The sequence below is a fragment of the Chiloscyllium plagiosum genome, unplaced genomic scaffold, assembly GCF_037043375.1.
Source record: "Chiloscyllium plagiosum isolate Xiang-an unplaced genomic scaffold, Cpla_swu_hap1 HiC_scaffold_23, whole genome shotgun sequence".
Classification (NCBI taxonomy): Eukaryota; Metazoa; Chordata; class Chondrichthyes; order Orectolobiformes; family Hemiscylliidae; genus Chiloscyllium; species Chiloscyllium plagiosum.
Window position 1 is genome coordinate 34,807,167 of NW_028270161.1, and position 27,866 is coordinate 34,835,032.

At 37.2% G+C, this 27,866-nt stretch overlaps 1 protein-coding gene across 3 annotated transcripts in view; it reads left to right on the top strand.

The window, feature by feature from the left end:
* brd1a (bromodomain containing 1a) overlaps positions 1 to 27,866 on the top strand; it is a 49,812-nt gene that overhangs the window by 12,483 nt on the left and 9,463 nt on the right. The window contains exons 1-7 of one of the 3 annotated variants that reach the window (XM_043713716.2): positions 6,691 to 7,037; positions 11,285 to 12,666; positions 18,971 to 19,127; positions 21,004 to 21,138; positions 21,263 to 21,391; positions 23,475 to 23,787; positions 27,166 to 27,411. In XM_043713716.2, coding sequence (XP_043569651.1) covers positions 11,300 to 12,666; positions 18,971 to 19,127; positions 21,004 to 21,138; positions 21,263 to 21,391; positions 23,475 to 23,787; positions 27,166 to 27,411 — 2,347 coding nt within the window. In that variant the 5' untranslated portion in view covers positions 6,691 to 7,037; positions 11,285 to 11,299. Of the gene's footprint in view, positions 1 to 6,690; positions 7,038 to 11,284; positions 12,667 to 18,970; positions 19,128 to 21,003; positions 21,139 to 21,262; positions 21,392 to 23,474; positions 23,788 to 27,165; positions 27,412 to 27,866 lie in introns of those variants that run through there. The other 2 variants (XM_043713719.2, XM_043713718.2) reach the window with 2 other exon arrangements.

A 27,866-nucleotide genomic window follows, 5' to 3' on the forward strand; every position in this document is an offset into this window, starting at 1 on the left:
ATGGACAAGATCTTTTCCCTGGGTTCAGGGAGTCCAGAATTAGAGGGCATAGGATTAGGCTGAGAGCGGAGAGATTTAAAAGGGACCTAAAGGTCAACTTCTTCATTGCAAAGGATGGTACTTAATGGAATGAGCTGCCAGAGGAAGTGGGAGAAGCTGGTACAATTACAACATTTAAAAGGCATCTGGATCGGTACATGTATAGGAAGGGTTTAGAAGGATATGGGCCAAGTGCTGGCAAATGCGACTAGATTAATTTAGGGTATCTGGTTGGCTTAGTTGAAACTTTATTGCTGGAACAGCACAACAGGTCAGGCAGCATCCAGGGAACAGGAGATTCGGGCCCTTCCTGTGCCCGAAACGTCGAATCTCCTGTTCCCTGGATGCTGCCTGACCTGCTGTGCTGTTCCAGCAATAAAGTTTCAACTTTGATCTCCAGCATCTGCAGACCTCACTTTCTCCTATCTGGTTGGCTTAGACAAGTTGGATCAAAGGGTCTGCTTCCGTGATGTACGTTTCTATGATGCTATGACTAAATAGTTCTGCATATAATAGTATGATTTGTTTACAATCAAGTGAAAGGTGTTGGATCACTTAACACAATAAAAATGTTCAGTATAGCTATGTGACGTAATAGGAATTTTTAAATTAGTTTGAGTCCTTTAGAACTAAATAAATTGGACCAACTTGATTATTTCATCTGTTCTTAAAGGTTGTTAAATCTTGGACTGAAATTAGAAGATAGTGGAGCATAGATTTAGATTGCAAAATCTGGTCTCAATCTCTGACAGCTTATTCCTATTTGAGGTTAGATATTCCTTATCCATTGTCGTCTTCTGTCTTTAAATTTTGAAAGATTGGAGTTTGAAAAAGCCTTATTTCGGTCCTGGGTGAATTCTAAATCAAAATATTGTTATCCTTAGTAACTTGATACATGGGAACATATGCAACTCTAAAGCCACCATCAAATGCACCAAAGACATGCATGAATAAATATAATTTTTTTTCTATAAAGACAATTTGGCTTATTAGAATGTACATTTCATAATTCTGATCTCGACGACCATTAATTTATGGCTCTATTCATGTCCATGCTATTATCTACTGCAGTTAACTTTACAATATTCTTAGTATTATAAAGGTTTAGTACTTATTATTTGTCTAAATCTGAGACAGTATGATTTCTTTCACAGGAACAGAAAGCATGTTACTTTGACAATCTACATGTGTAATCATTTTTGTCTCTGAGCCACTGAAATGGAAATCAGTCACTGCCGATTCACTATAATATCTCAAAATCATGGAAAATAGTATTGAGGGTCCAATTTTTAAAAGGTTTTTCTACTGATTTTTTTTTATTGTTGTGAATCAGATTTGGTCTATTTTCAAGAAAACTAAGTCTCCTGGAGAGAACAGGTTATAATCCACTGTGCATTTGACATTGCATCCATGAAAATTCATATTTTTGCATTCATAAATATATTTTGTGGAATTGATTATAATGCTATTTATTTTAAATGGGCTTTCAATTGAATTTCCTTTTGATATTTACATTTGGATTGTATCTAGTGTAACAAGATTATTAAAGTTGACTTATTTGTTCGATTGTAGCAGTTAACTCATCAATCCTAATTGATGAATTCCATAACTCATTAGTTCTGTAACTTCCTCTAAAGCTGCTTTAACACCCTTACCTATGATTGAGCAGAGCAGGGAGGTAAGATCATTCAGTTCTTCATAAGTGATCACAATATCATCAACTATGCTAATACAAAACAAATATTTGAATAAGTTATCAAATGCTTAGTGAAAAATGTTTGAGATTAGACAGTTTGATAGTTGAGGAAGCAGATACTGAGTGTGAATTCTAAGAAGCTTCAGGCAGGTCCAATAATGGTGGGGTGAGTACCTAAGTGGTCAGAGTTGAGGAGGGAAAGGTTAGGGAGGGAGAAAGACATGATGAGATACAAATAAGTGGATAAGAATTCTATATCTTTGGGGGTGTTGGAAGACAATGCAGGCTAATAAGGGTAAGTACATTCATAAATTTGGATGACCTGAAGTTCACGAAGGATATGGCATCAGTCAACTAATGAATCGTCAGGTGATTGTGGGAACCAGTAATTCAGTGCAAAAGACAAAGCTAAAGCATGAATCACTTTACTGTTGCAAGATCAAAATCCTTGAACTCCCTTCCTAGCAGCAATGGATGGACCTGCACAATATAGGCTGCAGTAGTTAAAGAAAGTGGCATGCCACCATATTCAAAGACAAGTGATAAACAGGACTGAAGGATTTCAGAAAGAAATTAGAGGGAGAGACTTTAGGGTGAGGAAGATTGGGATAGAAGAAAGATTTGATTTTGTGGAAGAGGAAGTAGGAGAACCAACTGAATAGACAGTCTCAAACTTCTTGATCTAGAATTCACTGATCATTTTCGCTCTTCAAGATGAAGGAAGAATGGTTAAGCTTGGCACTGGAGAGTTCCGGAGCAGTGAGTGATTGTTATAAAGCAGACTGAGGCCTGATACCATTAATGTAATGCCAATAAGAGCTGGTATTGCGTAGCTATGTGCCAGATACTCTTGATTCTGATGTACTTCGATTTTAGGGAATGAAATGGGGCCAAAATGCAACATTTTTGTTTGAGACAAAGGTGAGGGCGAATGAGTAAGCAAATCAACTGGACAGATATTGTTGCTGATGAAAGGTCAAATCATGGGTCGATTAAGTGAAATGTAAGTGACTTGAAAGTTTTAATATATGGTTAACTTAAAATGTTACAACAGCTTATTTCCAGGAAGGAACGAAGAGGGTTGAGAAAGGTTGTGTTTTATTTGGTAGATTATGAACATTATTATGTTACATTTTTATTAGTGAGAAGTAAAATTGAAGCACAGATTAAAGGAATAATGCTTTCTTTGGAATTCGGGTCATTCTGCTATAACATGTGTTTCGTCACCGTGAATTGTCTATAACACGATTGATAAATTGTGGACAGTGTTTGGACAATGTGAACTTTTTAGTGAACGGGTATAACAATTTTCTATAGCCTGAGGTTGCAGAGGAACACAACTGTCACACTATAGCAGAATGACTTGTACAAAATTAACAAAGAATTAACATTTTCTTCCAGGGAAGAATACAGCATTTCTTTTTATTTGTTCAAGTACTGTATATGTAGAACATGTTAATACTCTTCTAAAGACGCCATGCAGAAGGTGGTACCTTGCCTTTTCAAATTGCTACAGTTCAGGTTGTTGGGACACCCATGGTGTTACTAGAGAGACACCAGCAATCAAAGTACTACTCTTTCTCATTTATGATCTAGCCTTGGCCACGCATAACAAGTAGAGAACGGGCTAAACCAACTCCTTAAATGCAAGTGACATTTTCTACTAACAAGATGCTGTTGTCAATCCAAACCACATGATAGAGCAATTCTGTGACTGAACTTCAGTGTCAGGCATTTTCCTTCACTTGTATCAGCTAAAGAACAAACTGTATTCAACTAGCTGGCACATGCAAAAGCCAAAACAAATATATTTGGGATTCTATAATTCGATGCACTTGCTAAAATATCCCAAGTGCCACAGTGGCTAATATTAAAGCTAATTTAAAATGATCAGTTGCACTCATAACATATCTTACTTAAAACTTTCTAGGATTGACATACAGCCATCTGTTCTCTGTAAACAAAATACACTTAGAGTTTTTGAAGTACCCAGGAATACCTCACCTCACCAATCAAAATGACTCAACAGCCAATTGGCACCCTTTTTCTCCTGCTGTATAAATTTTTGTAATTTGCTTTTTTGTGCATTCATCAATTTAAACAACAGAGAAAAGCTTCAATAATGTATCTCAACAATATTAAAATGTTCTAAGGAGATGACACCAAAATTGATGGTGTAGTGGACAGCAAAGGTTACCTCAGAGTACACTGGCACTTTGATCAGATGGGCTGAGGAGTGGCAGATGGAGTTTAATCCAGATAAATATAAGAATAAATTTTGATAGGGCTAATCAGGGCAGGATTTATACACTCCAGGGGAGTGTTGCCAAACAAAAAGACCTTGGAGGCAGGTTCATAGTTCCTTGAAAGTGGAGTTGGAGGTAGTCAGGGTAGAGAAGATGATGTTTGGTACGCTTGCCTTTATTGATCAATGAGTACAGGGATTAGAATGCCCTGTTGCAGCTGCGCAGGAGACTGGTTAGGCCATTTTTGGAATACTGCATTCAATTCTGGTCTTGCTGCTATAGGAAAGATGTTGTTAAGAAATAATTTACAAGCAGTTTGCCAGAGTTGGAGGGTTTGAGCTATAAGGAGGCAGAATAGGCTGAGGCTATTTTCCCTGGAGCATCAGAGGCAGAGAGGTGACCTTTATAAAAGTTTATAAAATCAAGAGGGGCATCGATAGGATGAATAGTCAAGATCTTTTCCCCATTGTAAGGGAGTCCAAAACTAGAGAACATAGGTTTAAGGTGACAGGGGAAAGATTGAAAAGGGACCGAAAGAGTCACCCAGAGGGTGGTGTGTGTATGGAATAACCTGCCAGAGAAAATGGAGGAGGCTGGTACAACTACAACATTTAAAAGGCATCTGGTTGGATATACGAATAGGAAAAATTTAGAGGGATATGGATCAAATGCTGGCAAATAGGACAAGATTTATTTAGGTGTCTAGTTGGCATGGACAGGTTGGACTGAAGGATCTGTATATCTTTGAGGCAATGATTACTTCAGTCACTCTCATCCTTGCTATAGATTTCACTTGACACCAGGTTACAGTCCAACGATTTATTTAAAATCACCAAGCTTTCGGAGCAATCCTCCTTCGTCACTTAAAGTGTCACTTCAGGATTTCACCTGACGAAGGAGCAGCGCACTGAAAGTTTGTGATTTTAAATAAACCTGTTGAACTATAACCTGATGTCATGTGACTTCTGCCTTTGTCCAACACCAGCTTCTTCACATCATGTTATAGATTCATAAAAGATTTGACAATATGCTTTATATTTCCAGCTAGTTTACTCTATTTTCCACATATCGACTCTTTGGTGACCCTTTGCTCATTTCCAAAACACACCCAATCCTCAGATTTGCTCACACACAAAAACAGAAATTGCTGGAAAACTAGCTGTTCTTTGCAACATTCGAAATCTCTTCACTTTATCCTGTAGGAGCAACAGATGGGGGCCCTACGTGCTGAGTTCTGGTTTTAAGTGGAGTGTATTTTTGATTTGGAGATGCCGGTGTTGGACTGGGTGTACAAAGTTAAAAATTACACAACACTAGGTTAGTGTCCAACAGGTTTATTTGGAAGCACTAGCTTTTGGAGTACTGCTCCTTCATCAGGTGGTTGGAGCAGCACTCTGAAAGCTAGTGCTTCCAAATAAGCCTGTTGGACTATAACCTGGTGTTGTGTGATTTTTAACTGTATTTTTTAGATGTTTTTGTATGTCAATTTACCTTTGTACCTTCTAGTCTATTTACCCAATTGACCTTATGCAGTTATCCCAAACCAAATAGCTTGTTCTGAAGATTCATACTCGAGCATTAACGGTTTCTGTCTTTACAGATTCTATCAGACCTGCTGAGTTTCCAAAGCACTTTATTTTTATCATGTGAAGAATTACTGGGATGGGAAGGATTTTGCTGTTGATTGGTTATTTGTTCCCTCACGTCAGCAATACATTTCACCCCAGTCTATATGTTTTTGAAAACCAGAAGATGAGCAGTTTCATCCTGTTCCAAGCTTCTTGATCTACATGCTAAGCCATGTTCCCAAAAACATCCAAACTGATGGCGCTGCTTCTTCCATAGGAATCTAAAGTCAGTGGGTTACAATGTCGCCATAAAAATACAGATACATTTCATAAAAGTGAGTAACCTCACCATGGTCCAAGCAGCCCCATAGTGTTGCTATTGTATTAGGGAGGGACGACTGGAGTCACCCAAACACATCAGGCTAGGGCAAAAGGGGTTGACAAGGAGAATCCTTCCAGGCAGGCTCTTGTGGTGTACTGGCATTATACCTACCATTGAACCAGAAGGTTTTAAGTTCCACCTGCTGCAGAGGTGTATTGCAATATCTCTGAACAGGGTGATTAGGGGAAAAAATGTCTTAAGGACTTGGAACCCACACTGCATCATAAATCAGAGCTAACCAACACGCTGATCTTTCACAGAGCCTCTTGTGTTTGAACTTGAGTCACGCACGTTACGTCCTATCTTCAAAGACGAGCCACGATTTCAGACGGAAGATGCTTTCGGAAAGTGGGGATTCTCTCTTGCCTTTCTCCTGTTTTCAAACGAACGCTTCTTCCCTCCGCCTCTCCTTCGGAGTAACAGCGAGCCACGGGGTTTCCCCTCTGAAACACAAGGTTTACCGCGCGCGCTGGGTGGGTGGGGCGGGAGGACTTCCCTTCGCTCGCTGATTGGCGGAGACGCCGGCGGGCAAATCAGACCGGCTGAACGGCAGGCAAGCCGGCCGGTGGGCGCGTGACGTCGAGCCCCGCCTCCACTCTCCCACCGCGACTCTAACGTCCTTGCGTAAGCGAAACGGTGCATTGTTGTTGAAGAAGCGGAAAGGAGCTTCTTCAAGCACAGAAGCGAGGGCGATTAGAGTCTGGGTGGGAGGGGGGGAGGAGGAAGAGAGAGAGAGAGAAAAAAATCATCGTTGGGGGGGAGGGGACGGGAACTGTCGAATGTTCGCACGTTCCGTGACAGTTGGCGGTGGAACGCGATCAGCAGCAGGAGGCGGCGGCTGCGCGCGGGCCTCGAGGGCGCCGTGTTTTCATTCGCCCGGGGGCAGCGTCTCGAGAGCGCGGTCGGTCCGTCCGTTTGATGTACGGCCTCGAGGAAAGCGGAGCCTGCACGGAGAGGGCGCGTCAGTCCAGCCCGCTGACAAACACACATACGCACAACACAGCCCCCCACCCCCCCCAAACGGGAGAGAAGCGGAGGTGGTGGGGAGGGCGAAGTGATAATTGTTTTTTTTTAAAAAAACAAAGTCCCCGCAGAGGCAATAGGCGGTAAGTTTTGCCTTTTAAAACGCCGGTGGATAGAGACTTGTTAACCTGAGTGGGAATAGAGGAGGAGGGGGGGCGGACAAGCAGCGAGTACCTTCCTTGCTGCTTGTTTTGTCGGGCGCCATTTTATTTTTTTCCCTGTGTGTGTGTGTGGGGATATGGATGAGATCTGAGTTTGTTGGAGCTCTCCTCCCCCCTCTGCGTTCCGGGGTTTAAAGTCGGTGCCGCAGAAGGCGGGCGGTCAGGCGGGATAGATGAATGATGGCGCGTACTTGTAAGTGGGAGGAGCCGTGGGAGGTCTTGGTATGTTCGGGGGGAGGGGGTATTTGTGGGGGTTGGAGGGTTATCCGCCTCCCACCGGCGCCGGGCGCTGCCGCCGCTCCATTCAAACAGGCCCGGGGGCCGACGCGCTGACGTCACCCCCCCGGCCGGACCGGAGCCACTTCCGGGTTTGTGCAAAAAAAAGAAAAGCCCCAAAAATTCTTCAGTGAGTTACAACCTTCTGGCCTTTTTCAGTGCTTCCCACCTTCCTTCAACATTAAAGTTGTACTGTCTCAACACTCAACCCGTCTCCCTCCTTGCACTTGTCTGGCAAAACTTCTGTCGCTCACCAACATTCAATGGCCGACCCTATTATTGTTAGCGGAGTTTCGCTTTCTTCTGTACTTCAGATACGCTCATTTCTCCATTTCACCGCCCACCCCACCCCCCATTTGCATTCCTGTACTCGAAACATTCGGTCCTTTCCAAGAATCTCCCCAAGTAAACTGCCACTTTGAACTTGTAAAAATAAATCTTTCTCCGATTGCGGAGGATCACAATTTCGCTTTTGTAGGTGACATTTCTAATATGAAATCCTTCATGATGTTGGCATTCTAGTTCCCTTGAAAGCTGCTTAAGCGAAGTTTTTATTTGCATCAGTGCGGTAGATTTCATCAGGTTGACTTAGTGCGATTTCTTGGAAGATGATCTACATTTGATGTAGAAAGGGCGTTTTTTTAAAAAAAAAAGATTTATTGAGTCTATTGGATGAATGCAAGTTTTATTCCTCATTCTGATGTTCATTGTTGATTGCAGAAAATGTAATGACAATGCTGTCATGTTCCTTTGTTTGGCTCCATTGTTTTAGGATTTAAGATTCACATGTCAGTGATCACTCAGGAGCCATAATTTGACACACACTTATGACATGTCCTTTGCAAATCCCTTCTTGTTAGGTATATTAGGTAATAGCATGAACATAAACTCAAAGCAATGTGGTGTGTGATGCCTTTATACATTTTCGATGTAGCATTTTAATAATTTTATTCCAAGTTTCCATTACTACCAAAGGTGTTCATTCCATCTGTTTCATTTGTTTTTCCAAATCCAAGCTCAGTTTGGTAAAAGTCTTCTGGTAAGAGAAGACATCTGCAAACAAAACCTTCAAAGTCACATCATTCCAGCAACTGTATTTAAAAGAATCTGCAGTTAACTAATATATTGAATGGATTTTATTCCCCAAAACAGAAGTGCTTGCATATTTTGCTTTTAAAAATAACTAGATGAGGCCAAATGAAACAATCAGTGTGTCTCGTAATATTTATCTTGAAGTATTTTGTCTGATTGGATAGTTCACTGGAAATGTTCTTCAGAGCTTTTTTTTCAATGCAATAATATAGAAGACTGCTCCAAATTAAACCTTCCACAAGATTTCGTTATTAGTTTGAACAATCATCGATGCATTTTTGTTTTGCTGAATCTGTCAACCTGATCATTCCAGTGTTCTGCTGGTTGACCCCCTCGCTACAACGTCAGCCTATTTAAAGTTCGAATATTAGCAATCTATCTCACTCTCACTTTTATCGTGTGAGAAGCAAAATGATGGTTTCAGCTGGTGCAAAATAGATCAATATAATGTTTGAGGTGGAAAGAGGCAGTTGTTGTGAAGGAGTAGGAATGAGATTGGAATATTGACTAAGTTTTTGAAGTTGGAAATGGCTTTAATTCAGACATGACAGGTCGATGTTTGAATTGGTGACAAGTACACAAAGATTATAGTGGGGAAACATTCATATTGGTTTCAGTTTTCTCATTTGTGAAGTTGAGATTGATGTTTGGCTATCAATCGAGTTTTATAACACACTCATGGAAGCATTGAGAAAGGTGGTAGAGTGGGTAAGCTAGATGCTGCTGATATAGATGACAAATAAACATATTGCAAAATGGTGGATTCCCTCCTATGCAAAGTGGCTTTTTACTAAAACACAAGAATGTAATGCTTGCAGTTTGGTTTTAACAATAAAAGTTTATTACACCATAGAAAAGATAGTATTCTTAGCTAGTTACATATGGTACAATTTGAATGATTTTGAAACTTGTAAATATACAATCTCATCTATTTAATGCTATCACTACATTATTCAAATACCAGAGAGTTCACTTGTCTGTTACATCTGAAAGTTTAACTTAACTGTTCCATTCAGTTTTCAGCCTTGAGAGTTTTGGTAACTTCTTTCTTGTTCGTCTGTCAATAGAGCTTAGACCTCCTTCACTTCAAATCAAACACTTGTGGTCTGGAACTTGCAGCTAAAAATCCTTATAATGATTTTATCTATTTGTTAACAGTTCTAAACTATCTCCTTCAACAGAAAGTGTTTAACAAATCGGACTTCCACCAGAACCTTTACAAACTGAAAAACAAAAGGTTTCCACACTTAGGATATTTTCCCTAAGCAACAAAAAAAGTCCTCATCCTTCTAAATTGCAAACAGGCTAATGTTTAGTCTGTCTGCTTGTTAAACTGATCTCTACAGGAAGTCTCTCTCTTTAATTTTTTAAAAATATCATGGTTCCAGAAATACTGTCAAGCTAATCATTAAACTCCCTCATACACAGACCAAAACCCACATGCTACTAATTCAAATTACAAACTGTAAATTATGTATTAAAATATAAATTTCACATCTTGCATCTTTCAGTTCTGTTTGTGTGATCTGTTGAAATTACAACAAAACATCAGTTCTGATACAGTAGTTCCCAAATGTATATTTAGTGTAGTGTCATTTGGATAAAAATAGCCAGGGTTCATCCAAGTTGTGTACTAATCAGAGACTTCCAATTTCAATTCTGACTTTGAATCAGTTATTTCATCTCAGTTTGGGCAGTAAATTAGTAAGATAGTATGCCTATACCTGTGCCTAGGAATGGGGAGTTAATGAGGGCTTTCACTCTCCTACACCATCCAGTGATCAATACTGGGAAGTGCATTATATTGGTTGGTAAAACCAGCCACGTTATTACGGACTGTTGCCTGTGATTCTAGCATGAATTAACTCTTTCATAAAAGGTGGGCAAAATTGGCAAGGAACCAAGGAAGTTATGTTATAAATTACCATCTTCAGTTACAAATGCAAAAATCATATTCATTCAAACTCTGCATTTGTTGGGTAGATCAGCTATACGTTTTGGGAGGAAATACTGCATATCTTTATCACAATATTTTCACCATAGTATAAATTTCTACAGGAATTGAATTTTAAAATAAGTATAACAATTTTAAAAAGCATGGTTGCATCATTTGCTTTGGAATTTAAAAGCTTACTGAATATATATGAATTGTTTGACTTCAGAATTTACAGGTAGCTAAATCCATTATTTAGGCATTTATAGGTAAAGTCCCATAGTCTCACCAGGCCATAGGTCTATGTTTTCTCAAGGGGGGGCGTTTAAAAAGAGCCAGTCAATTCTGCACAAGAATTGAACTTGCACTGTTGGAATTCCTGTGCATGACAAACTAGCAAACCATTGGTTAGTCTAGTTAAAGTTACTGTAAATTTGGGTACTTCTTCCTATGGCATTAAAACCATAGTGTGTATATGTTGCAAACTCAATTAGGATTATACCAGAGTGGAAAACGATTGTGACAAGTAAATATGATACCTATATTCATAGGTGCAGGAAAGATTAGAAGGAGGCATTTTGGCAATCAAAGTTTTTAAGATTATGAAACAATTTTTGAAAGAAATTTGGGAATAAAGGACCATCCATCAATTTGGAGTTCTTAACTATAGGGAACAGTTGTAATTAACCTAATTACAGGCTTATTATACCATGAGATTGGGGGTTGAGAGAAAAATTGAAATGGGGGCAGTATGGAAAGGTGTTCTTGGAATTATCCCATTCTGACTTCTGGTTATTTTTTATAATATTTTGTAAATTCAAACATGACCATAGCTGTTTGTAACTCTTCAATCATTTTTCTTCACCAGACTCCATTGTTAACGATGAGAAGGAAGGGAAGGTGCCACCGTGGGTCAGCAAGGCGTCCAGCTTCACCTTGTAGCCTGAAACATTCACCCAGTCGTGAAATGCTGACGTATGCCCAAGCACAGCGAATGGTTGAAATGGAAATTGATGGTCGGCTGCATAGAATCAGTATTTATGATCCTTTGGAGATAATTTCTGAAGATGACTTAACTGCCCAAGAAATTGTTGAATGTAATAGCAACAAGGAAAATAGTGAACGTCCACCTGTTTTCATAAAAACTAAAAGGTATAAATCTAATAAAGTGAAAAAGAAGGAAGCCACTATTCAGAGTAAACATGGACCTCCCACACAGGTGAACGCATTGCCGGAACCTAGATTTAGAATAGTAGATTATGAACCACCTTCAGCTCCTCGTCGGCCTTCATCTTATTACAGGCTCATTGAAAAATCCCCAGAGGAGCTCAATAATGAAGTTGAGTATGACATGGATGAGGAAGATTATGCGTGGTTGGAAATGATTAATGAAAGGCGCAAAAGTGATGGTTTGAGTGCAGTTTCACAGAATGTATTTGAGTTCCTAATGGATAAACTGGAGAAGGAATCTTACTTTGAAAACTCTAATCAAGGTGATCCTCAGTCATTAATTGATGAAGATGCTGTTTGTTGTATTTGCATGGATGGAGAATGTCAAAACAGTAATGTAATATTATTTTGTGACATGTGTAACTTAGCAGTGCATCAGGAATGCTATGGAGTTCCTTATATACCTGAGGGACAGTGGTTGTGCCGTCGTTGTTTGCAGTCCCCCTCTCGATCTGTTGATTGTATCTTGTGCCCAAATAAGGGGGGTGCTTTCAAGAAGACAGATGATGGTCAGTGGGGACATGTTGTATGTGCGCTGTGGGTTCCTGAAGTTGGATTTGCTAACACTGTATTCATAGAACCTATTGATGGTGTTAAGAACATTCCAGCAGCTAGGTGGAAATTGACATGCTACCTCTGCAAACAGAAAGGGCTAGGTGCTTGCATCCAGTGCCATAAGGCAAATTGCTATACAGCATTCCATGTAACTTGTGCTCAACAGGCAGGTCTGTACATGAAAATGGAACCTGTTAAAGAAACTGCATCCAATGGAACAACAACATTCAATGTGAAAAAGACTGCTTTCTGTACTGTGCACACTCCTCCTGGGTGTGTGAGAAGGCCGTTAAACATTTACGAACCAACTGAAGTGAAAAACGGCATATGTAGAAAAGGTTCACCTAACAAGACAACTAAGACAAAATGTAAGGCAAGACAGAAGACAAAGAAATCTAGAAAACTGTTAGTTGAAAAATGTACTGCTGTGCCCGTTGTATCAGTCCCATGCATTCAACCTGATAGGTGAGTGGCTTTCTTAAACTTGATACTTTTTTTTCATTTTGTTGCTGTATGATGAAACTTGCAGACTATTAAATCTAACCTAATGAAAAGTAAAAAGCAAAGTTCAATGCCTCCTTTAATAATTGTTTCCATGTCTTTTTTTTTCTCTGTTATCCCCTGTCAAGACAAAGTTGGGAACCTGAAATCACATTCAACCTTCTTTGGTCAGCTGATTAACTAATGCTAAATATTATTTCAAAATAAATTACTTCATCCAATACACTTGGCAGTTCAGTAATCATTTCTGGAAAATAATTAAGTTCCTCTCTTATAATTTTGCTGTCCTCAACCGCAATACCAATAGCTTTGACTTTCTCTACATATTCCAATTGGCAGCTGAAAGTGAACTCACCTCAACATAAGCATGATATAAGTGTAAATAAAAGGCAACTTTCCTTTGAAATATTATATACCATCCGACAGCAATTGATATGGGCTGTTTGCCTCTGGAGAAGCATTCTCTTGAACCAGTTTGAAGTGTTGCCATCCTTGTTGATAGTTTTGTGATATCTTTACTAAACAAACTTTGCTTATGAAACTTTGTGCTTTCAAGAAATTAACATTTTTGAAAATATCCAAGTAAACCTAAGCTAAACTTAACATTTGGTTAATTATACTACTGAAGCTTTCTCCTTTAAGATAAATTTCCAATTATATTTAGTTCAACATGCACAGCAACTATATTAAAATGCCCCAAAGTGCTTAACAGGAATGTAGGCAGACAAAATTTGATACTAAATTGAGGAAAAATACTAAATTGAGGAACAGGTGACCAAAAGCTTCATCAAAGAAATGGGTCCGAAGGAATGGGGGACAGCATTTCAGATCTTGCAGTCAATGTGGTTGATAGCATGTCTGCCAGAATGTGATACAGAACTAGAAATGTTGAAGAGATCAAAGTTGGGAGGAATGCAAAGTTGAAAGAAGCTTGTATGATGGAGAAGGTTAGAGTTGTAGAGGATGATGCTTCTAATAGATTGAATTCATTAAGAATTTTGTAACTAAAGCTTTGGTGCAACAAATGTCCATGCAGATCAGTCAAATTGTGACGATGGATGAAGTAGTTTTGGTCAAAATCAAACTCCACTTATTCTTCCTGGAATGTAAATGAAGCGCATACTCATGTTTTTTTGCTGTGCAGCAAAGTCACTGCTGTAATTTTTTTTGTTGAGAAAAGGAGTTGGCTGGATTGACATGAAGTGCACAATGAAAATAGCAAGCAAGATTTCACTTTTCACTTCTAATATTACAAATTATTAAAAATTGGATGCCATAAAGGCATAGCTAAACAAGTGAGCATGAGACTAAAGAAGATACCTTTCACAAACCTCTACTCGTTGCCACCTCCAGTGCAATATTTCTCTCATTGTCTCAACGTGTGTTCAACTGCTTAGATCTAACAATTTAGAAGTCCCTCCTAATCTGTCACTCCCACTTCCCAGTCTGTCGGTTGGTTTCATGTTCTGTACTAAAATTCATCTTGTTAGGTTTTGGTCACATTTTTATTATCATCTTTGCACCCTTTTTAATTTTACATGCACACCTGAAGCTCTTGGAAGACCTGTCTACATTTTAAGTGTTGTGTAAAATGTAAGTTGCTGCATACGTAGAATTTTGAGAATTAGAATGCAGACATGGTGTAGTACTTTTTAGGGAGGGTACAAAAATCCGCTTGATAACATCATTACTATTTTGTGCTATGTTTTGCCGTAACGATAGCATAAGAATGGAACTACACCTACCCTCCCTCCACCCCAGAGAAATTCTCTCATCTGTTTAGGGCAATAGGTTTGAATGTCATAAAATCCTAGAGATATACAGCATGGAAAGACCGTTCTGTCCAACTCGTCCATGCCAACCAGATATCCTAAATAAATCTAGTCCCATTTGCCCCATGTTCATCTGAATCCTTTCTATTCATAAGTCTATGTCTTTTAGTTGTTGTAATCGTACCAGCTTCATCCACTTCCTCTAGCAGCTCATTCCATAGAAGCATCACCTTTTGCATGAAAAAGTTGCCCCATATGTCCAGTTAAATCTCCCCCCCTCTTAAACCTCTGCCCTCTGGTTTTGGACTCCCCCCAACCTAGGGAAAAGACCTTGTCTGTTTACCCTATCCATGCCCTCCTTTTATAAACCTCCATTAGGTCACCCCTCAGCTTCCAGCGGTCCAGGGAAAATAGCCCTAGCCTACTCAACCTTCCCTATAGCTCAAACCCTCCAACCCTGTTAACATGCTTGTGAATCTTTTCAAGTTTCATGACATCTTATAGCAGGAAACTAGAATTACCTATAGTATTCCAAAAGTGGCCTAACCAATGTCCTGTATGGCTACAGCATAATCTCCCAAGTCCTAATTCCCCTCTAACTTTACCAAAATAGTCCATTAGCAGAATCTCCAGTTCCTTTCTATTTCTGTTTAAACCTATATTGTAACTTATTTATGTTTTTTGAATGTACCTTAGTTACATTTCAAATATACTTCCACAGCGCACTTTCTGTAAATGTGTTGTATTTAATGTGCATAAGGTATGGTTTGATAACTTTACATTAATAATATAATGAAAATTAAGTTGAGAGACTCTCTATGAAGGCAGATGTCATATATGCTTTCAGACCAAGATTGTTTATCCTGATTGCTGTTGGTTATCTCTGCTAACAAAGGTTTTTTTTCTTAGTTTAGTCTGTTTGTTCTTGCGGCATATTACTGAGAGCCAAACAGGTCCTGGAATTGTTTAGACAATGTGTAACTGTTGGGAGTTGGGGCAAATTCATTTGAACACGTGTAAAAGCAAAATACTACAAATGCAAAATGCTAGAGTCTCTTCATAAGGGCCGCACTGGAATTGAGGTCAACTCTTGATTCCCTCCACACGCACTGCCAAACTGGAGTTATTCTAGCCTGCCTCGTTTGTTTTGCACATTATGTTGCTTTACTTAGTGTCAATTATTTTGTGCAAATACTTTGATAGAATTTGTCATTGCTATCAAGATGTGAGTAGAGTTTGTAGAACAGGTTGTTGGATCAAGACTGGCTTGAAGCTGCCACAGTGAAAGGAAAAAGCTTTTAATTAAAATAAGATTTTTCTTTCAACTTTATAATATTAACCAAGCAAGGAAAAGCCTTCAGGAAGGGCTGTGTAATTGTACTAACATTGAGTTAGCATAGGATGGCATGCTTTTGAGTATCCTTTTCACTTATGGAATTTTCTTATTACATTAGTTCTCAAATTTGGTCAAACGTTCCTTTTGTATCTGCTGATCTTTTTTCATACTTTTTATGCTTTAGTAAATGAATGACGAACAGGTTTTTCCCTTCTCTTTCCCTCTTTTTAATTTTTTTTCTGTAAAGTTGATTTGTTAAAACCCTGAATCACTACCTTGACACATCCAAAGTATTTTGCAGTCAACTAAATACTTCGGCATTGTTGTCAGTATTCTAATGTAAGAAAGGACAGCTGTACACAAGATTCCACAGACAGCAATTGGATAATGAAGAGATGCAATGTTTTAGGTATTGCTTGAGGGATAGATACAAGTTGGTGCACTGCGAAGAACTATTCCTAATATCTGTCAAATAGTGTTGAGACATCTTTTATGCCTGCTCACATTACAGATGTGGTCTTATTTTGATATCTTATCAAGGTCATGACACTCAACAATAAATAACCTCCAGCTACTTAGTTTTTTTTTTAAAGTCCAGTTCATTACTTTTTTAAATTTTATATTCATGAAAAAAGAAGCTTTCCTGAGTATTTTTTGAGCATTTAACTTTGTGATGATAAAAGGGAGGACTGAATGGCTTACTGTATTTATCTCAACAAAATAAATATTACAGTTGGGGTAGATTTATATTTGTAATGGGCAACAAAATAAGTTTAATGGCAAACATTGAAGCAGTTTTCTTCCCCTCCAAACCTTAATGGATAAAGTTGCAATAATATTTCAAAACTCTTATTGTTCAACTGTGTGTAAAATAGACACTAAATATGTGACCTTTTCGGAGCATACATAAAATGATCATAAAAACGTTAAACAAGTTTTATTTTAAAATTTGATAAGAATTGCGCTATTTTGCAACAATTCAAGAGAAAATCCTGCTGGATTTCCCTGTACTTTAATAAAACTGAAAATATTGGAAACTCTGTGGTTTCTAACAGGATTTATAGAAAGAGAAACTGAGATAAATGTTTCTGGTTGAATGAAAGGACATTGAACTGAAACCTGCACAATATCATCCTTAATTGTTAACTATTATCTTTTTCTATTTGTCTTTCAGGTTTCCACCATCCAAAATATTCTGCTTTTGTTTTATGCTTTTATTTCATTGTATTTCTTAAAAGAATAATACCTCCCCCCACCCGACGCACTTATATATTTGTAGCACAGTTTTGCAGATGGCATTCATCCACCAATGCTTTAACTAAAGGGCAGGGCAAATTGACAATCTACTTGATACATGAGAATATTGCCACACTGTATTAAACTGATCCCCACCTTTGAATTTCCACGTTAATAAAACCTTTTGTGTAAGAATTTTGGCTAGTTTTTCCCCTCTCACCAGAGATTATGAGAACCGATTATAGTATCTGTATTGATACCCTGGCTGAGAAAGTATCTTGGCAAAGATTGGAATTTACTCATTAACTCAGACAAATATTTTACATTTATAACAATGGGTACACTTAAAATAGTTAATTCACTTCAACGTTATTTGGGATGTTCTGAAGCATTTAAAAATTATGCAAGTATTTTATTTAAATATTATTAATGTTTGATGTTTATACCTAATTTCAAGATCTTTGACATCCACTGAATGTGCTTTTTAGCTACTGACTGATTTTAACATCAAAATCTGTTTGCAATTGAGCAGTTAAAAGTTCAATGTTAGTGTGTAGTCATTCTGACTGGACATTCGTCCTTTTCTAAAAAAATATATAAAAATAGCAGGACTCCTTTGGTGACTGAATCTAAACATGTTGGGTTCAGTCTTGACATCTACATTTTCACAAGCTCCAACAGAACAATGTATATAACAATAACTTGTATTTTGTATAATGCTTTTAATGTGGAAAATGTCAAGATGCTTCACGTGTGTTAAAATGCTGGGCATTGACCCAAATCTTGTTTAGAAACAGGCATTGAGAAAGATGTTAAGGGGAGTGAATGGAGGATTGTATTGAATAGATTATGTACAGTAGAATTTCTCACACATTGCAATTTTATGCTGTGTGGAATAGAAAGCCAAAGCTCTTAAAATTGGCTTCATCTGGTCTGGAAAGAATCAATACATCAGTAGGGGTTTCAGCTGTTGATAAAGAGAATTGATTTTCAAGTGGAAGTAAGTAGACTTTGACAGTGAGAAGATTAGAGGAATTGAGACTTTTAACTTGTGGTTTAAATAAAGTGTTGTAATTGTGGATATTTCTGATTTACATTGAGACTCTGCGAGCATGGAGTTGATGGCAAGCGTATTTGATTTGTTTTATGGACTAATGCCAATTTCAGCCGTCTTGTTTGACTGCTGGAAATTGACGCTCTATCAAGATTGTCAGATTTTGAGCAGTAAAATTACTGCGTACTAAATGTATCGTAATAAGTAAATGTTAATTGATTATTTTTGTCATTAATGAATTTAATTTGCTAGTGTAGAATACCGATCTGTGTTGCATTACTGATGAGTATTTTCTGTTTCAAATTTTGACATGTACTTCGTTTGCAATTTGCTTTATTGAATGTGCATGAAAGGGTTAAATGTCATGAATGTCTCTTTTAGGTTAGTAAGATTAATAAAATAAGCCATATTATATATTTTAACTTTTCTAAAAGTGCCTGTTTCATGTAAGAAGATTTGCAATCAAATTATTTGTTAACTAACCATCAAAAGCACGTTTTTTTTTTAAATTTCTGTCTCTTTCACCTCTCTGACTAATTTTTATTCATGTCCCTGGTTGTACTTTTGTGCATCAGGTGTTAATTGTACATGGTGTGTCTTTATTTTAGCTAACCAAAACAAGGATTTGTAGCATAAAGGATCACTAAATGACCAGTCTTTCCCTTTTTAGTTTTAATGAATCCCTAAACATTTGCAGAAAATGTATTACTTGGAGAGCAAAGCACAGGGTAATTTGCTAAATTAAAAATAATTCAAACAGGTGGTAGAGAGAAATTGATGTAATATTATGAAGAAGCATCACCACTAATCTTGGTTTCCCAAGATATCGTTAATATAATGTCTGAAATTATTATTTTAAAACCTTTACAGGCTAAACAAAATAATGAGTCAGGTGTCAGTGCCACGAAAGAAACAATTCATACAGCGATTGTATGTTTATTGGACACTCAAGCGACAATCAAGAAATGGTGTACCCCTACTTCGACGTTTACAGTCGCATCTGCAGACTCAGAGAAGTGCGCAACAGGTATTGATTGTGTTACATTTTATCTCTCTGTTGAAACTTGTGAAACAAGTTGTTTTTGGAATAAATATGATTGCATTTATATCTAATTTGAGGTGATAACTGATCTGGAAAGTTGAACTCTTTTCTATTTTGACTTGCTGACACAGATCCACCTTGGGTTGAATTGTAAAGGTATCTGTCACTCCAGTATAGGTGGGATTAAAATGTGATTTTGAAGGATATGGTTACTTTTACATGCTGTTTTTTGAAATTAAATTAAATATTGTTTGTTATACATTTCTAATTTCTGCCTTCAAGCCAAATATCTCTGAGCAGGAAATAGAAATTTCAGAGCTCTATTATGTGTATTTAAGAAGGACTAAAAGCAGTAGCTAATTACTTAGAGATTGAATTCCATCAGAAAAACATATTGCAAAACAATATCTAGAACTGGAAATAAAAAGTTGTAAAATAATAAAGATGAATTAAAGTAGGAACAGCTAAGTTTAAAATCTGAATTACTATGGGGGAGAAAAGGAATTCCTGGATAATAGCGGGAGAGGGAGAGACAGAGGGAGAGATATAGAGAGACAGATCTCTGCCTTTGGCTTAAGAGCTGAAGTATTGAAGTTTGTCCATTTAATCCGTAAGTTTCAGAAAAGGGTAGATGTGGCCCTTTTATATTTTGAATGGTTAACACAAGTTAAATTGACCCATGCAACAATGGGTACTGCCGTTACATAACAGGTTGACAGGAAAACCTCTGAAAGTTTGCTCTATCATGAGAGCGCTGCAGACAAAAGGGACTATTTTAAGTGTTCATCAGTTAATGCCAGAGGTATAGAAACCTTACCCTCAAGAAATAGTCTGACCACACATATGTGTAATTTGAATAACTTAAGCCATTTAATTTTGATCAGAGTTAGTGATTTAAAATTGAGGTGATTTACAAAAACTTTGATAAGTTTTTTTTAAATTAAAAGAAAAGTTAATACCTTTTTCAATTTGGCCACTCAGAGGGTTGCAGGACCCAGGCAGGTAGCAATTCTGGCTGATGAACAATAGTTTGAGCTAGGAATTGGCGTGGATCTGAGTGAGAGATACAGACATGGTAAATACCCTGAAGGCAAGCAGGAGAGAGAAGGGAAGCCAGTCAGAGAACAAAGCACTATTTTTGACATTTGGCACAAGGGATCCAAGTATGACACTGTTGAGAAACTGGTCCATGTGCTTCCACTGTGGGTAGTCAGTGCATGCAAAGTTGTTTGTTTTGATATCCTACAAAAATGCAAATTCAAAAAATTGTATCTGTAACATTAAAGATAGCTAATATCTGCTCAGGAATAACTGCAGACCAAAACAGTTGTCAGAAGTATCTTAACATTTTCCAAGTCAATGGGTAGTTACAGACCTTGAGAGGGGGAAGAATATCAGATTTTCCCTTTGAAAGTAAGTGAAATTCCAGCATACTGATCAAAGGGCATATGAAGGACTGGCTACAAGGATTGATATTTTTACAATACAGATTAATTCTTAGACCAGTTTTGGCAGGTGAAGGTAGGTGTTTTGTGATTCAATCAAATCTGATGGACAGTTGTGCATTCTAGTTATTCAATGTGTAACTCTTGCATTTAAAGGAGCAAAAATAATTTTCATGTCAAGGTTATAATCAAAGGTAGTAAGTGTTTTACTGGAGCAACATCAAACATGACAGCGATTGCGTAAGTTAATAGCTTTTTGTTTCAGAGAACTATTTGTTATTTGGCAAGGAAGGGAGAACTCTCAAGAAATAGTTTGAATTTTCATATGGATCTGCTACTGTAACAATATGATTTTTAATAAAGTAGTTTTTGTTTGAATTCTTAATACCTTTGTCTCCCTCTTTCATCCTCTGGAGAAGAGAACAGATGATGAACAAAAAAACAGCATGAAGGAGCAGCTGAAATATTGGCAGAGGCTACGCCATGACTTAGAAAGGGCACGTTTACTGGTTGAACTTATTCGTAAACGTGAAAAACTAAAACGTGAAGAGGTATTGTTTAGTATTCATTCTGGTCAACTTTAGTGAATTGTTTCACTTTAAAGGACGCTGTTGTTCTTGGTTTTTGTGATTTGAAACAATAGTACCTGACTTAAATATGTTTAAATGTTGGCAGGTCAAAGTTCAACAGATTGCTATGGAGCTCCAGCTGACACCCTTGACTGTTATGTTACGCTCTGTTTTGGAACAGCTTCAGGAAAAGGACCCTGCACATATATTTGCTCAGCCAGTGAGTTTAAAAGAGGTATGACTCTCCCTTGTTTTGATTTAGCAAAGTCCACTATTTGTTATGGCCAGAATTACATTATTTCTGTTTTTTAGCATTACTTTTAATGTGGATTCTCACATTATCCTGAATTACTGTACACTTTTCACAGGTTGGGCAAGCTAATTAATCCTACTTTAGGGATATTTTCATCAAGCTATACATCTATATATGCTGAGTCTCTGTGGCTAAGGAATTTGCCTCAGCACCCATCTCCTATCAGCAGGAAATAAGCCCACCTCCTTGCTAATTTCCTCCACAAGGATCTCCATGATGTGCTCTGAAAATTTTTGATCCATTATCAGCTTCATGCTGGCTATATTTTCTTTTATAATCCCAGCTGACTTTATTACTGGACAAGTCAAATCCCAGGCTGAAATCTGGTTTGATAGATCATGTTTTTAAACTGAAAAACAAACATGCAGTGTTGCAGATTTGGGTTTAACAATAGACAAAGGTTATTACTGTAAAAGAAATAAAATATAATAAGCTATTTTCCTACTACACAAATTTAAAAAAAAAAATTGAAACACTCAGTGAAGTACAGTCCTATTAATCTAAAAAGCACTCCTTTATAGTATTAACACCAGAGGGAATTTCTCCTTTAGTGCTTAATTTATCTGTGGCTTCAATTCCTTATCTTGAGAATCTGATGGCCTGTTCCTGGAACTTTCATACAATTAAGCTAAAACTTGCTCAGCTTCAACTACCCACTTCAGGGTTTTAACCAAGCCCTCCTTGTCTGGAAACTTTAAATTAAATTCCTTATACAAAGGTAACCAATTTGTTAAATTTCTAAAGCTGTCTCTGTTTCTCAGAATCAACTATATTACACAGCCAGCTTCAGCCAAGACCTATTCAGACCTGTCCAACTGAAACCCAAAAACTTTTTATCCAAGCCAAAATGATAATGTTTGTTTAACCAATACCAGAAAAACATCCAGCATCTTCTATATATACACACCTATTGCACTCCACTTTGTTTGTTACCCCAATTTAATCAAATTCCCATCTGTTCCCATGGATTATCTATCTTTCTGTCTGCTTTTAAAATAGAAATACTTGGAAGTTAATAATTAAACCCAGTCAAGCACACAACCTATATATCACTAGTTCAAAATTCAAAGCTCCAAAATAAATAATAACGCACAAGCAAATTGCACACGTTTCCATGAACCGAAACATGCAGTATGAACAAATCTTCAAATTTTCCAACTTCTGCACTCATCATTCCCAACCATCATAACCCTCACTGCGTGCGTACACGCACCCAGAAGTTGTCAAACAAAATAGTGCTGACAGTTTGCCAACCATACGAAATTCAAGTGCAAGTCTGAAAATGATTTGTAATACTTGCCATTACCATTGGGTAGACATCAGTTCATCATGTTGTTTACTGTGTCCATTTTGGGTGTAAGCAGAAACTGAATTTGTAATAATGTTAATTGCTTAATTATATTTACGGTTTAATCTATTTACCACAATTTCTACACAAAGCAAAATAATAACAATTCTTAAGACACAAGTTAACATTCTACTAGTCAGTGAAAAGAAATAGTCCTTTGCAGACATTGCAGTTTTAATTGCCGTTTCTTATTTATATGTTTTTACCTCCATCTGTAAATGTATTGGTTTCATTTGGCATCTAGGTTAGTGAGAATTGGTTGCTCAACTGACCCTCACCCAATTCTCTGGCACAAACAAACTTCACCAAAACCTTGACTCTGTTCATGCATATTGATGATGGAAGAGTAGTGTCGACATCCCATGACATTTACATTTAATGTTGCTTAGTATTGTTTGTTCTTGACAAGGTTGAGTGCCCATTTGTAATTAGTTGCATTCAAGGCTAGTAGACTGTTTAGTCATTCTCCTGATTTTTTTTTTAGAACACCAGAAATTTTGAGCTTCATGTTTCTTGTATTTTCTAAAATTTATGTTCATGAAAGTAGTTCTAATTAAAAAATAAACTGTAAGATCTTTTGCAATTGGCAAGTATTTGTTTTCGGCGCATTTCTTACAAGGTCATCATTTACTAAAGTTGTTTTCTATATATTTTCAGGTTCCAGACTATTTAGATCATATAACACACCCAATGGACTTCTCCACAATGAGAAAAAGGATAGAAGATCATGGTTATAATAATCTGGATGAATTTGAAGCTGATGTTAACCTTATTGTAGATAATTGTATGAAATACAATGCAAAGGACACAATATTTTACCGAGCAGCTGTGCGATTGAGAGATCAGGGTGGTGTCATCTTAAGACAGGCTCGTCGTGAAGCTGACCGAATAGGTTTTGACTCTGAAACTTCAATGCATTTGCCTGAACCACCAAAGTGTGAAATCACCAAGCCTTTGACATGGGAAGAGGGTACTTTATTTTCATTAATATTTTTAGGATACATCGATCTACAGTTACAATACATTACCTATTTTATATGAAGAGCAAGAAAACCTTATCTAACTTTTGTTTAATGTGGCATTTTCAAAATAGGTGTAGTTCTGTTTACTTTTTTTAAAAACCCTTAGGTAATTACTCTTGGTTTATGACCGTTAATCCTGCTCCCTGGAAAACCACAGTTTTTTTTCTTCTCCAGCTGCACAATGTCTTTCTCTGGGGAGAACGTTTACTTGTGCTGATATCAGCTGTAACGTAGATGTAGCTGCTGAAATATGTGATGCTGGTAAAAGGCATGGACCAAATTAATAATTACATCTGCTGCATCTGATTTGTGAATGCCTAGCATGACAAGAATTGACTTAGTGGAAGTTCACTGTAGGGTTGCTGGTTGGGGAGAGACTATGGCAACAAGTGATGCATTTTTAAAGTTATACCTCTTTAAAAGGAATGTTGATGATAACTTTGTTGTAAAGTGAAGGTGGTGACTGGTTAATATTCTGTCAGATGCTGCAGTGTGGCATATTAGTATTCTTTCTCATACCATCGTTCCAATGGCAAAATGTGAGGTTATACACTTTGGCTGGAAGCTGGATGTTACTTAAGTTGGGAAAGATTTTAGGGTTGTCGATATGAATCACAGGCTAACATCCAAGTTCAGCCTGTCTTGGAATGGCTAATGTCAGCTATTATTTCAAAGGGAATGTCGTGTAAAATTAGGGATGTCTTGCTAGACATAAACTGCACTATCCAGATCGCACCAGAAATACAGTATACAGTTTTGGTCCTTTTATGTAAGGAAACATAGACTAAGATTGAAGGCTCACGAGAGAACGTTTTACGAAGTTGATTCTGGGTAAAGGGTGATTTCCTTATGAGAAGATGGTGAGTAGTTTGGGATTTTACTCATTGGAATTTAGAAGAAGAAAAGGAAACCTGATTAAAACATATCAGAATCTTAGGGACTTTACTGGACAGATGTAGAGTTGTTTCCCATTCTCCATGTCAGGGTATAATCTTAAAGTAAGGTGTTGTCTATTTAAAACAGATGAGAAGTTTCTTTTCTGGATAGTGAATCTATGGAATTCTTCACTTCAGAGTGCTGTCAAGGCTGGGGTTGTTAAGGTGTGTTCAAGGCTAAAATACTTTTTTCATAATCAAGGGATAAGGAAGCAAGGCAGGATTGTGGAGTTTAGGATTATCAGATTAGTTATGATTTAATTGAATGGCAGTGTGAACTTGATGGGCCAAGTGGTCTACTCCCACATCTTGTGTCAAAAAGCTCAACTTTGTGTTTCCGTCTTTGGATGGAGAATATCTTGCCAACTATGGCTGCTGCCACAGGATTGGTGGGTGGATTTTTAGAATAAATGCAGTGCTACTCAAAGTTCGATTTTACTAAGAGTTCTTATCACAACGTACGGCCTTAATTTACCACACCACCCTTATTTTAACTCAATGCCAACTAAAACCGCTATGTACGCAGCGGAAACCCTGGAGAAATAATAAGTGTTTATCCAGCATTTCTGGGTATTTTTCTGAAGTTGCATCTCACAACTGGAAAAACAACCAAACATTTGAGGAACTTGCCTTTCTCTTTTGATGGGAAGTGTTCTTGTTTTGCCAGCCTTTCTTAAATATGTGTTTAATCTTACACATAGGGATGTTGACGATTGATTTATTTTCTTCTGGGAGGAAAGCTGAAGTAATTTTTTTTTAATGAACAAGGAGTAAGAGTATGCTTCTGTGGCTTGTGGAATTGCACGGCCATTTATTAAGATCGTAGCTGATCTGATTTTGACCTCCAATTCACATTCCTGACTGTCTCTGATCATCATTCACCACATCTTTACCAAGAATCTGATTAAGTATAGAAACTGGTTCCATTGGCAGAAGGGCTAACTACCAATTGATGCAGATTTAAGTGAATTGGTTAAAGAAATAATTGCAGCAGGAGGTATCTTATTTTTATATGTGCAAATTGCAATCTGGAATGCATGACCTAAAAGATGTCAGAAACCAACGTAACTTTCAAAAAGAAAGTGATTGAAAACCTGAAGGGGAAAACATTATGGGACTAACGGGGGAAAAAACATTGGAGGGAAATTAGTTGGATAACCGTACCAAGGGCACCAGTGCAATCTCTTCATGCTGTTTTTTTCGATTTAACCAATTACCCCAGTAAGGCTGAACTAAAAGTTTGGTAAGCAGTTTCAAGATGTGATGTGATAATTTGTACTCTTGTCCTTTATTTTAAATAATTAATAAGTATGCATAATAATTGTTTGGGTAACATCTTGACTGTATTGAAGAATTACTTTTTTTTTCTCATGTTAGTTGTATTAGGGTCATGAAATCCAAACGCTAATACGTTAATTCACAAAGACAGAGACATGTTTGTTCTTTGTGTTGTCACAATGAAAGTAAAATGCTATAGAATTATAATCCAAATCCCTGCACAAGAAATCCAAAATTGACCTATTTAGATAGAACTTCACTGCAATTTGGACAATTATGAAAAAGTTAAAATATTAAAATTGATGCATTGATTACCAGCCTTCCACTGATTTCATGATGTAGAGTTTCCACTTTGGTTGAAATTGAGAAGTAATGCTCAGTATCTGCATGAAGTTACACTGTATTGTAATTATATTGTAATACAAATTATATTGTAAGGCAAGTTTTCACTAAATCATTTTCATAACCACAAATTTATAATTTTCCATTGATCATCACAATCTGGGAATGTAATAAAACATTCTTTTCTACCTATCCAGTAAAATATACTCCTGGATGCATAAGTATGATAATCTGCAGTTTTATACCCTGAAATGGCATAATCAACAAAAGTTGATGGTTTTAAATAAAATAGTCCAATCCTTCACTTTTTAAAATCCCTTCAAATGATATTAAAAACATTAATAATTTTAATGATTTCATTAGTCTACACTCTACATTTTATGGTGGACTAAATATTTTGTCACATACAAAAGAAACTACACATACTACTCTCTGTGCATTGGGGGAAAAAATAGATGCAATTTTAGAATCTACTAAAGTCAGCAGAATCTGAATTCTGAGGGGATGATGGTCTGTTTTGTGAGTGGGACCTAACTTGGACAAGCTGTATCTTCAATATATTGAAAAAGTTGCAGAAACTGAGCTTTTAGTTTTTCTGAGAGAGATTAATAATTCAAACTTGCTGATTCAACTAATTACACTGGAATATGGGCACAAAATATAACAAAAACACTACTCCATTTATACGTAATGGTGGTTTCTGTAGCCGTGACTATAAGCAATCTTTTGACTTCAAACTTGTTTGTTAATTGATTATTTGTTTCATTGTAGTGGATAGATTATTAGTACCTGCAAATAGAGAGCATATGTCTTTGGAAGTGCAGCTGAAGGAGTTGCTGGACAAACTGGACATGACATGTGCAATGAAATCCTGTGGTGCCAGATGTAGACGTGCCAAGTTATTGCGAAAAGAAATTAATAACATCCGCTTAAAGTTAAGCCAGCAGAAGACTCAGAGTGAACATATGCAGACTGAAAGCAGCATAGTTGAAGATGGGTCAAAGTCAGAACAAGATGGTGAGTTTTATCATGGCTATTATTAAATGCATTTAATGCAGTTGCCTTTAATCCTCCTGTTAGGGCAGCGTGATTTTTCAAACCACATATATGCATTAAGTGAAACATTATTGTTGAGAAAAATCACCAGTATAACCATTAGAGGTGCTGTTTGTAGTTTACCTTTGCAGAAGGTCTACAGAAAGCAATTACTCGAGTACTGAAATAAGTGCCAAAATTCAACATCTTCCTGTGCTGCGAGTTTAATTGCATTTGGGCATTTCAAATCTGGGAGGTAAATTAACCACTGATTCATACAAAGTAAAATAACATCAAACCAGGTCTGCTTGAGTCACTTTTTCTATACTTACCTTGTGAAGGTATTGTTTTGCATATGAACGCTTTGTAACCAAAAAACCTGATACAGGTTTTGTGTAGTTGAAAAGTAGAGGAAGCTTTTTTTTTCCCATATAGTA